Source organism: Mytilus edulis, chromosome 2, assembly GCF_963676685.1.
Source record: "Mytilus edulis chromosome 2, xbMytEdul2.2, whole genome shotgun sequence".
Taxonomy (NCBI): domain Eukaryota; kingdom Metazoa; phylum Mollusca; class Bivalvia; order Mytilida; family Mytilidae; genus Mytilus; species Mytilus edulis.
In genome coordinates, this window is record NC_092345.1 from 42,361,404 (window position 1) to 42,373,468 (window position 12,065).

The 12,065-nt window shown below is 30.6% G+C and overlaps 1 protein-coding gene across 5 annotated transcripts in view; it reads left to right on the forward strand.

The window, feature by feature from the left end:
- Positions 1–12,065, forward strand: part of LOC139512161 (uncharacterized) — a 52,047-nt gene that overhangs the window by 38,646 nt on the left and 1,336 nt on the right. For 3 of the 5 annotated variants that reach the window (XM_071299562.1, XM_071299563.1, XM_071299564.1), the window contains exons 8-12: positions 417–487; positions 1,347–1,415; positions 5,627–5,657; positions 6,257–6,456; positions 7,795–7,938. In XM_071299562.1, the coding sequence (XP_071155663.1) occupies positions 417–487; positions 1,347–1,415; positions 5,627–5,657; positions 6,257–6,456; positions 7,795–7,938 (515 nt within the window). The remainder of the gene's footprint in view (positions 1–416; positions 488–1,346; positions 1,416–5,626; positions 5,658–6,256; positions 6,457–7,794; positions 7,939–12,065) is intronic. The other 2 variants (XM_071299565.1, XM_071299567.1) reach the window with 1 other exon arrangement.

The window sequence follows — 12,065 nt, forward strand, 5'->3', positions numbered from 1 at the left end:
TACGAAAAACAAATATGACAGACTTGAACTAACGACAACCACTCGGCACATAAAGAATGTGGCCGGATTAAACATTCTTTTGAGTGTTTAACCCTTTCCCTTACCTGGACAGTGATGTAACAACATTAGAACAAGTTTTAAAAATCAGTTAAAAAAACCTAACTCATCATCAGATTGATACAAATAGAAATGCATCCAACAAAAACACAAAATAAAAGATGATGTAGACGGGTACTTATACATTAAAAAAATATATATAATTCATGTAAACACTTTTTTTTATGATGAAATAGTATGGCCACCTGTAATCAAAGCCAAATTCTATTATGTAATTTATTGATATTGTTTGTCCAATTACCTCATTTCAATGGAATAGTTCAGTTTTTTCATTACATCTTTATGTTCTTTCACTTCAGATATTTCTTCATCAGCAGCTACACCAACCAATCATAGATATTCGGCAGAATCGAATCCTAATATTGTACAGGTACGATCTGTATACAATTTTACTTGTTTTTACCTTTTAAGGCATCTCATTCTGCAGATGTAACGTTACCTTGTGAACCAGCACGATAAAAATCCGACTCAGTGGAGTACAATATTTACAACTCAAAGTTAAACACCAATCAATCCATTCATCCATCAAAATTCAAACTAATACGTTTCTTCTTTTTTCCCCAGCTAGATACTAAAAAAACCTGATACATTTTATTTTCATAAACATTGAAATTTTTTGGAAGCCTCAGTTGAATTCAGTCGCAACATGTCTATGTGCTTCTTGACACACGAAATGAGTAATTTTCTATCTCTTAGAAGTCTGCATATAAGGGGGCTGTTATGTAGCTATCTCATTGTGTCTACTTTTGTTTCAAAATAATAGATAATCTCAAGAACAGAAGTAAGGTTTCGAACAGCAGTATAATACTGTTGTCTTTAATTATTCGGTTTTACGATTAAAGTGAAGTTGATAGAACACCCGTTTACCATATACGTTGCTATCAAGCGATATGACAACATTCATTTCGTTCCATCGATAGAACCCGAGTCTTGTGTATTAGTGTCGATCAGCCGTATACTCACATGATACCCAAATTTTAAGTGCCAATACGAAGAAATTGGTACTATCAGAAAATCACCAGACTCTGTTACTCTCATCTATAAGAGATGAATAAAGATAACTTGCATTCTCTGTATAGCAGTATAATCTAATAGTTTTAAGTACGGAGAGTCCCGAGGACAATTCCCTGTAAGAAACAATTACCTAGCCTTATTGTCTATAATATTTTTAACGGACAATAACGATATTAGTCATCAATCATGCTGATTAATTATTCCACGTTTAATAGAATGAATTCAGTCAAGCGTACTCGATGAATGACCCCACCTACAACGATTTTCAAGCATATAGGAATTCGGTGAGTAATCAGAAAATGTATCGTTGTTGCTTTTTGTAGACTGAAACATAATTAAAGCATTAAGCATGTTAAGATAGCATCGGGGAAATACAATTTGAGATATATTTCTACAGCTTTCAGAATTTAATAGATATTTCAATATAACATATTTGCTTTCTTCTTATACATGTAATTAAGAAATTATGAACGATTCGTAATGAAACAAGACAGGCTATGAAATTTACTTAGCTTTAATAAAATGAAATTGATACAAAAAAATCATTGATAATTTAATCGTAAAAGATAAACAAAAGCACAAAGGAAAAAAATAATGCTAAAGGTGTAATACAATTAAATTTTAGCACGTCACAGACGGTTGTATACAAAAAAAGGTAGAAAAAAATCTTCCCTTGAATTTGACGATTGTAGGAAATTAATCCTTGCATTTAATATATCTTGGGTGTTTCAAACCACCATTATTTTTTCATTTGGTGTTTTTACGGAATATTTTGGATACTTGATTTTACATAATTACTAAAGCTTGTACACAGGTAAAAAAAGAGGTAAAAATTTGATATTTTGACTTCAAGTGATGGTTATTTTCTTTTATGCAATGAAATGTTATGTGAAATTTGGTCTTGTTACTGGACAGAATAAAACTTTACTCATGCCAAGTGTTTTCTTATTTGAAACAAAGATAAATTCTGAAGAACAATTTGCAAATTTAATAAAGATCGAAAGGGGAAAATTGATGGTGGTATTACACCTAAATAGTTTATTTCACATACACATTAAAAGTTAAATAGTCACAACAATTTTAAAACACTCTCAAGTTTAGCGTCCATAAAGTTTTACTTAGGCTATTAATTTTTTGCAAAGGTCTCAAATTGATTTTTCAAAATAATTAACAAAAAAATGTACCGAATTATTTATAATTTTTTTTTTGTTTTGTTCGGCGTACATCAAATGTGCAAATATTTGAAAATATTGATGTGTACATTGTCCACTGATTTTAAACAAGATAGAAGACTACACGTGTATACATAAAAACATTGAAATGTATACTTTCAATTTTTTCTGCTCTTTTCGTGATTTTATTTTATATTTTAGATTTTATCAGAATCTTTTTGTAAAATGCTTTTCCAAATTGAACTACAATAGGCTATACATGGTAAAACCAAGAATTTGTATAGTTACTATACAAATCCTTGGTAAAACATAGGCATTATAAAAGTGTTGGCTTATATGTATATGCTAATGTTCTTTCTGTTTATATTAAAGACATATTGTGATGACATAAACTTTCATTTACGATTGACATATTCTTCCAAGCTCAAAGTTTCCTCTATGTCATTTCCAAGCTAGTTAAAAGAACAAATATTTTCGACACATGTTTCGTTGATAATAATACGTCATTCTGATTTCTTTAGTTTTTTCCTATAATGAAAATGCAATGTTGAATGCAGTGTTGGGGCATGGAAGTATTATATTGACAGGAACTACTACTGCCTGACTTCAAACGTTTCATCTGCGATGCCGCGCCTAATTCAATGACATGTTAATTAGCTTAAAACATTGCACGTTATTTACATACCAGCGTGTGGTGCCCTACAATATTGTCATTCTCGGTTGCTTTCGGGATTACGGAAATAAACGAAGAAATCGAAAGTTGTGATAAATTCTTAGGAAACAGCAATCGGCAAACCTCGGCAGATTCCGTTACCTAACTGTGCCGATTTAGTGATTGATGGATTAATGCGAGTCATCATTAATTCTATAGAAAAACACATTGACGATGGAAATTTGTACCAAATTTAATGAATAAAAGCTCCATTTTTATTGATTTATTTTTTCGGTAGAAATTGCACTATATGTAATATATAATAACTAATGTTTACTCCATTGAGTGGCACACATTTCCTGCATATTTAAGACGATTGTAAATGATCGTTCTGATAAAATCAAAAGATCAAAGAGATTTTAAATAAATGTAGGAATTATTAAGCTTCGCTCAAAATCCAGGGTAAGATCATTGGTTGGTATATACGAATGTTTAGCTGAACCCCAATGTGTTGAATTTTTTTTTAGTACTGCGACTCAAGGATTTGTATACAAATTCTTGTGCGACTGTTCAATAATATTTACCAGTATCGTTTGGACGGTTTCATTTGGTCGGATAGTGATAACATATTTTAGGGGACAGAATTGTATTATATAAATATCTATATAACGTAGTTAGATCTCTTTTCTTCTGCTGTATTTTGTTGGTTGGTACTTGCTCGATTAATTTTCGTATTGTAAACTGGAAATTTCTACTTTCCAGGATTATCCAGTAACTTAAAGGGATAGTAGCTACGATTTTGACAAAATTATGAACAAGTTTTAAAGCTGCTAAAATCAAAGATATGTACTAAATATAAGCAATAAGATCGCTAAAATATTTTAATAAACAACAGAAGTGTTAATAATTGATAATTCATATCGTGTTGTGTGCCTATTCACCTCATTAATTATGCATCGGGTTTACTTCCCGAACTTTGCCGACATAGCGAGTGAGCTAACCAAGATATATATAGATACGAACACGTGCTTTTTGTTTTCTTACATATTTGATAATTACTCTTTATTAAACGTACATATTTGACGCCATTTATCAAATTATGTAAATAAAAAATATAATAAATACCGGCATATTATTCCAACCCAAGATTCTCCAACAATGGCGATATTATACACTTGTTATTACATTTGTATGACCAAACCATGCCGATAATGTATACACGTGTGTGTGTTAAATCGGGGCCTCCATGAAGGATACACTTGAAGAATAATACTAAAGTTTAGGAAGTTGATTTCTAATTTCTTCTAAGGTGGGAGATTACTGCCCGTAAATTTTTAAACATATTTTTGACAATTATGAACAACGTGAGATGTTTTTTCATGTGATCTGGAAAATTTAAGAAATGTAAACATTACGCAAACGGTCGGCTACTTCTGTTTGACTTTGCCTGCGTCGCAGGTGTTTAGAGTGATTTTATTGACCGTTCTCATCGACGCTTTTTATTTTTAATTTACAATAACTTGTCTGCACCTCTTTTTTGTTTCTTTTCTCGCTGAAACTGTAAATTCGCGTACCATTTCCGCGATAACATTCCCCTGTTCGACCATTTTCCCTTCGAGGCACAATGTGCGATTGCGCATTGGGAACTGAAGAGTAAAGGTCATATGAATAAGGGTTGGGCTTAACATCGAATTATTATCTATAGATAATAAATAAATGTAGGTGTTAAAGGTTAAAAAGCTTCTAAATGCTTAATGGAACGTAACCAGTAATTGTTTTAATCATAATTATTTTACTTTTTGTACAAAATCCGGCATTTAGATTAAAAAAGTAATTTTAATGAAAATCGTAGCTACTATCCGTTTAACCATATATATTACTCTTAACTTCACAGTTTTAATATTTATCAAATATATTTATTGTTAACCGGCGGTAACCGGAACACACCTTAATCGTGAGTTAAACTTCACCTACAAACTAATAAAATAATCTCACTCACTATTTTAAATCGTTGTAGAATAATTAGTTCTGGGCCGATTTTCATTTTTTATGCATCAGTCGATTAGTTTAAATAAGTTGTTCACGAATAAAGGTCTACCAACGCGATTGAAATAAGTAAAGATGTTTTCCGACAGGTAATATTGTTAAGCTGTCTCGATTAAAACCACGTGATTGATAAAACGTATCTCTGGTCAATTTATGACCGCGGCATCGCAGATAGTCACAAAAGTATTAATTGGACAGTTTCTATATCTTTTCTACAGGGCTACCCGGGTTATAAATAAATACTAATTAATCGTTGTAGTTCCTGTCAATATAATACTACCATGGTTGGGGCAAATTAAGACAATAATCATATGTTTTTCGATTTAACATAGTTTCAACAACGGTATTTTAAAATACTGCATATAAATAGTGATGATATAAAACATATTTTTAAATATTAAGAAATAAAAATCAATTGAGTAGTTTTGTAGTTCCTGTACTAGTCCGGAGCAAATATAAAGAAGTACAAAGATATATGGTTTTTTTTCTGACAGACTAATATCTAGAAGTGTCTTGGTCATTTCATCAATTTGCATGTTTACGTCAAAAGGAAACGACTTTTGGTTGTCAATTTGCTATCTCTATTATTTTGTTTGTCTTTCAATTGCTAAATATCTAATTTCAGAATCCGTTTCAGACGGCAAACAAAATACCAGGTAAATCAATATATAAACAAATCAGTGGCACATATATGTTAAGTATAGATTTAAGCACAAGTAAATTATAGATAAAAAAAATAAAAATACGTTGTCCATATTTAAATTTCCTAGAAAATTTCGATATCATTAAGTTTCATTTTTTTAGTAAATCAAATGAGGAAATTTTGATGGCACATTTGATCAAGAATGTCAAAAAGTTTTCAATATCAACCATTACAATTGGAATATTTGTATATAGAAATTAAAAATCATCAGCACTTACAAGGGACAGAGGCTTTGACTTGGGACAGGCGCAAACATGCTTATTACATGTTTTGTGAGATCCAAATCCTTCCCTAGATCTAGACAATATAGATTAATCAAACACATAGCAATACGCACAGTTAAATTCAGTTTGAAAGATATATATGTATATGTGTGTATAACAAACTCGAAATGCTTAGCTTTGTTCTTAAGTATAAGTAAAAATCTGCATGTAAAAGGAATTTAGGATTCGTACTACTAGTATTTGTCTTGCTACTACGCCTACAATTTTAAACGTGTATGACCAGATTCAGTTTAAAATATGTAACATAGTTGCATTTATGTATTTTTAGGTAGTTTTTCACAATCTGTTCCGAATATTGCAATAGCTTCAAGAATAGACACTTGTTACGAATGCCGAAATCAAAAACGTGGTGGCATATTTTCTTCTAAAAAGAAAGTATCACGGTCATGCACTCTGGACGGTTTCTTTTATATCACAGATGGGAATGAAGTGTCCTTAATGAAAGAAGTTCTCGATCAGAATGGAAAGGTAGGGAATGGTTATAACGTGTTTAAGTCTTTTTCAAGTGTAAAATATTCTATACATTACTAGATTGAGAAAGACGTTGTTAAATGTATGAAACCACAATCACTTAATAATCTTGATAACAGACTGGTAAAAAAAATTCCAATAAGTATTGGTACCTTTGTATAGTTTCTTTATCCTCCACATATTTTGATGATATCAAAGATGCACAGCTCATTTAACTGTTCGCTAAACGACGCAAGGTTTTAGTTTCCAGTTGTGTCCGTGTGTTCGTTAGTCCGCATACAATAAATTAGTGAGTGGTGTGTTTCATTTAAACGTGCTAAGAAACAATTAAAAGTGCCGTAGGAAAACTAGAAATGCCACGTGGATTATTAAAGAAGGACACACAAAAAATATGGCAACAAGAAAAAAGCCGACCAACTGTCAACAGATGGAGTGAAAGAACCAAAAGACAATAATAAAGTACCATTGAAACACGATTTATTTCAGATAATTAAACATCATTTTTCTTACACCTTAATACCTCACTGTACTTTTTTCCATCTCCAATATTGCTAACATGCATTTACATGTCATATTAATATTCCTTTGTCACCAGTCTTGTTATTAACAACGTGTTACCAGCTTTGTTAAAGATCAAACAAGGGCAATGAAAAACACATCAGAAATGTCTTGAGCATTTTCTTTTAAGTTCTCGTTAATGTTTTTGTTCTAGATTTTTTTGTTTAGAGGAACAACATGAATAAAGCGGTATAACACCGATTTCAATTAGGTTGGCACTTGTTCTTGGAACAACTAAAACTGTATACTCTCGAGATCAAAAAGTGAGGGAAGACTTAAAATATTTACGTTTGTTGAACATAGAATTTAAATGGGACTAAAAAGTACATTCCAAATCAGCTAAGTCAAATCTTTGTCCTACTTTTAGTAAAACTATATAATTTGCAAATTTGAAACGATAGTCAAACTGTATCATTCAAATCACACCCATACCCGTACGCACGCTATTAATAAGCGGATTTTTATTTATTCACTCCTATTTTAAGATAAGTACTGACTCACTGTTACATGTAACTAATACAAAGCTATGATACTTATTGTATGGTGCACAACAATGATTCTTCGTCATGTTCTGTAATAGACCAAACGATTAAGTTATAACTTAACATGTTATAACATGACTTAAAGGTCCATTGGTCCGGGTGTAATTTAATTGAAAAATTTAAATATTGTACATATTTTGTTATACACAATGTCACTATAATAAACCTTTTTGTAATGTATTGTATAATGCGATATTAGAAAGATATGTGTTTATGTTAATTCCTTATATTTCAGTTGGGAAACTGGTTTATCACTCCAACTGTTAACCAGCCGGGATATGCGAATTGTTTATATTTAAAAACCAAGCGGGAAGTAACTAGTTTTCCGATCGCAATCAACAAAAAGAAAAAGATGTTTTTAGATTTTAACCTGAAGAAGGTATTATTTTTATTTATATCAATTTGTTCTGAAAAATGTATCCATTCGTTTGATATGTTTTAGCTTTTGATTTTTCCATTTGATTTGGATCTTTCTGTTTTGAATTTTTTCTGAGTTCAGTATTTTTGTGATTTTACTTTTAACATCATATACCATATATATAGTATAATATAGAATAATATAGACCATTGATTTCATCTAATGAACAAAAAACTATTTAAATTAGATACAGTAACTGCAGTTTTATTATGTCCTTTCCTTTAATATTCATGTTCATCGCCAATTAACTTACTTGTTATTTGTAATTCAGATGGCGAAATTGTATTAAATTTAAAAAAAAACTAACTTTTCTTTTCTTAATATGAAAAAATAGTAATTAAGGCACATCATAAGTAAAAAAGTGATTTATTAAATAAGAAAAAGGCGGCAAAAAATGAAAATAACTACTTGAACGATTTTAACATAATTAATTCAATTAATTATATGTTAAATTGTTCGGACGCATGACGTGTTGTTTTCATTTTTTTTCAAGCAAATAAAGCATTACATATTCTAAATATATATATTGGCATCCATTCTAACAAGTTATTTCCAGAAATAAATTATGAAAGCCAGCAAAAATATTAATTATGGATACAACTATTTCATCTAAAATGTCACTCATTCGCTTCAAAGTTCACTAATGAGTAAATTCACAATTATGTATTAATAAATGGGGAGAATATAGGCTTTAGCGATCTTAATTAGACGTAAACCTGTAAGACATCGAAATATTCATTTGCGCATTTGGAAAAGAGGTATTGCCAGTTCCCTTGAAGTTATTTGAAAAGGAAAGAATTTTATGAAACATCACGGAATATTAAGGAGTGTGATTGATACACGGAAGGATTTTGAAACATCTATCATATAAAAAATCAAAAAGCTGAATTATTTTCAATGTTTATGCATATTTTTCGTGTTTTTTGTAATATTTTGTAACGAGGTACATCCTCAACGTAAATATAATGATTAATATGTAAGTTGGAATGCATAGCCTTGTTTGTAGTAGACGTTTTGCTTTTTAATTTTCTTTTTGTTGTTTTTTCCTTATTTAATACAATTTAATATAAATACTAAAAATTTGCCAATTCGAGTTTTAAGCCATCGTTAGAGATTAAGAATTAGGCTATATTGTCAGAGATATGATCCTGTCATACTGTGAACCACACAATTATTTTATTTATTATTATTACTTTTACTGTTAAGTCTGTTTTTTGTTATATCTACTTTACGTGAATCTGCATTTATGTATGCCGTTATACTTTGAACGACAAAATTATTTTATGTCTACCTGTGCGAATTTCAAACGCGCAATTTTACACCAGTACTGAAAACCTTCCATCCTTTACGAGTAGACTTTACATAGATAAATAAAATCGTATTAGATAAGCAAGATGAGGATGTTAAATTTGATGTATCCCCTTTTTGTGCTTCTTCGTTACATTTGTTGTTTTTATAGTGATTAAGATGATAACACAATGTTGACTGCTGTACCCCTATTTTTGACATTTTACTCTTTGAGTATATTTGTTTTGTTCACGCGTCAACGATCGTTGACAATGTTATTGAATTTGATGCGACTGTCATACAAGTGAGAGGTTTAGCTAGCTATAAAACCAGGTTCAATCCACCATTTTCTACATTAGAAAATGCCTGTACCAAGTCAGGAATATGACAGTTGTTATCCATTTGTTTGATGTGTTTGGACTTTTGATTTTGCCTTTTGATTTTGGACTTGCCTTTTTGAATTTTCCTCGGAGTTCAGTGTTTTTGTGTTTTTACTTTTCACAAAGATGTTACACACTACATTTCTTTTCTCTCAAAAGCTCTTGAATTGTCTCGGATATGAGCTGATGAATGTAAATCCTGAAAAGAAAATTGGACGCATGCAACTTATAAAGTGTTGTTTTCATTTTGTTCTTTAATGGTAATATTGTAATAATCAGGAGCTATTGGTACTACCAATTTATTCTGTTTACTCGGTTAAAATGTTGGAAATTATAAATTAGTGACAGCAGTAGTTAATTATGTAATAAATAAATGTTGGAATATCATAAATTGATTAAGAAAGATACAAATTAAGGTTAAAGAACCAAACAATTGAGAAGTTCCCACCGAAAATTATGAACTCTTAGATAAATTCCAAAAAGAGGAGGTCCATAACTAACAAAATCATACGTTATCAACTAAAGGAGCAAGAACAGGTCTACGTGATTAGCGAAAAACACTCGGGAATAGAAAACAAAGATAGCATCAATTGACAACCAATGTGTGTACGTCTCGTAGTTTAGGTCACTGGATAATGGAAAAATATCGATGAATTAGTGTCCGGGAATTCAATAATTCATAATCTGTACATTAAGGAAGATTTTTATAATAAAAAGATTTTTCTTTTGAAAAAAATTCACGTTCAGTTTTCTAGGTTAAACTTAGCCATTCAAGTATATAATTATCAAAGGTACCAGGCTAATAATTTGATACGGATAACGCGCGTTTCGTCTACATACGACTCATCAGTGACGCTAGTTAGAAAAACAAAACAACTACAAATTTGAAGGGTGTCATCCTGGTTTGCCCACTTTTAATTACATGTATATGTAAACATAGAGGGAATTGTTGTTTTAACAATTATAGTTTATTTCTGAATTATAGTCATATTTTTTACCTTTTATTTTACCTGTAAAATTAAAAAAGAATATTTTATTCTGCTATTTAATCAAGGAAAATGTGCAAAAATTTTCTATATTTTATATGTATTTGGCAGGGTAATGTGTTTTATTAAAAAAAATGTGTACTAAAATGAATAAATATTTCAATTTATCAACAAATATTTTTAATTATTGGTACATTCTGGAAAAAAGGTGAAAAGTAAAATAATGAAACTAAAGATTTAATAGAATAAATCTCATTTGAATATCTTTTAATTTATTCAACTTAATTTTTTTTATGTTCGATGCAATACGCTGTTTCAAAATTTAGTAAAATATAAAATTATCCAATTAAATTTAAAAACTAGAATATAAATGCAACTGTTCAGTAGCCATCGATCAACAACACCAGTTACAACTTCAACCACAAACACTATCGACTACGAGACAGCAACCAACAACGCAACACAGACAGTATGTCCAGGGGTAACCGTGAAAGGCTGCTTCTTCCGCTTCACCCAGTGTATATGGCGAAAGGCACAGAAATATGGACTACAGTCCTATCATAAAGAAAATGAAGACATTACTTAACTGATACGACGAGCAGCAGTACTACTGGTACCTCTTGTTACACCCACCTTGTTGACGATGTTTGGCTAAACACTTTAGAAGACATTGGAGAAACTGAAAACATACCCGCTACAACTTCATTTACAGATTACGTGACATGGTTTTGGGTTGAAAACTACCGCTTTCTATAGAACCACTATTACACAGAAGGACCCTGCACCATGCACAAATCACCTGGAAGGATGGCACAACAAACATAAGAAGCGACTCAAACACGCCCACCCAAACATCTACGAGATCATTGAGCTACTGAAGAAGACAAAGGCACTAAAATAATGCAACATTATCCAGTATGCAGCTGGAGGAACCCGCCGACCTTAAAGACGACCATACAGAGTAATAGACACCAGACTCATATACAGATACCAACAAGGACTCATCAACGTGGTAGAATACTCTGACGCAACATCCCATCTTCTCCATTTGAACTGAACAATGAAGTGAATTATTGTTAATTGTGACTTTGTAAATATATTAAATGTTTTGTTACTTTTGATGTTTATATAAAAGATTGTATTTCTCATCATTTTACATATAGTGCCCTTATTACTGTTTTGTGCTTAATTATTTCCTTATGCAATGCATTTATAAAATTAATTAATTTATTAAATAAAGTTTGCAATAAAAGAGAACTCAGTGTATAAATATATTTCTATCATGAAAATCATTCAGAAACTAATGAACATAAAGACAATTTTATAACTGAATATCATTTTTTAGTTATTTGCTGTATATGTATTTTGAGTTAATTGATTGAATTGATATTAAATTTCTGAGAAAAAATATTTTATTTTTTTATTATTTTTCTAT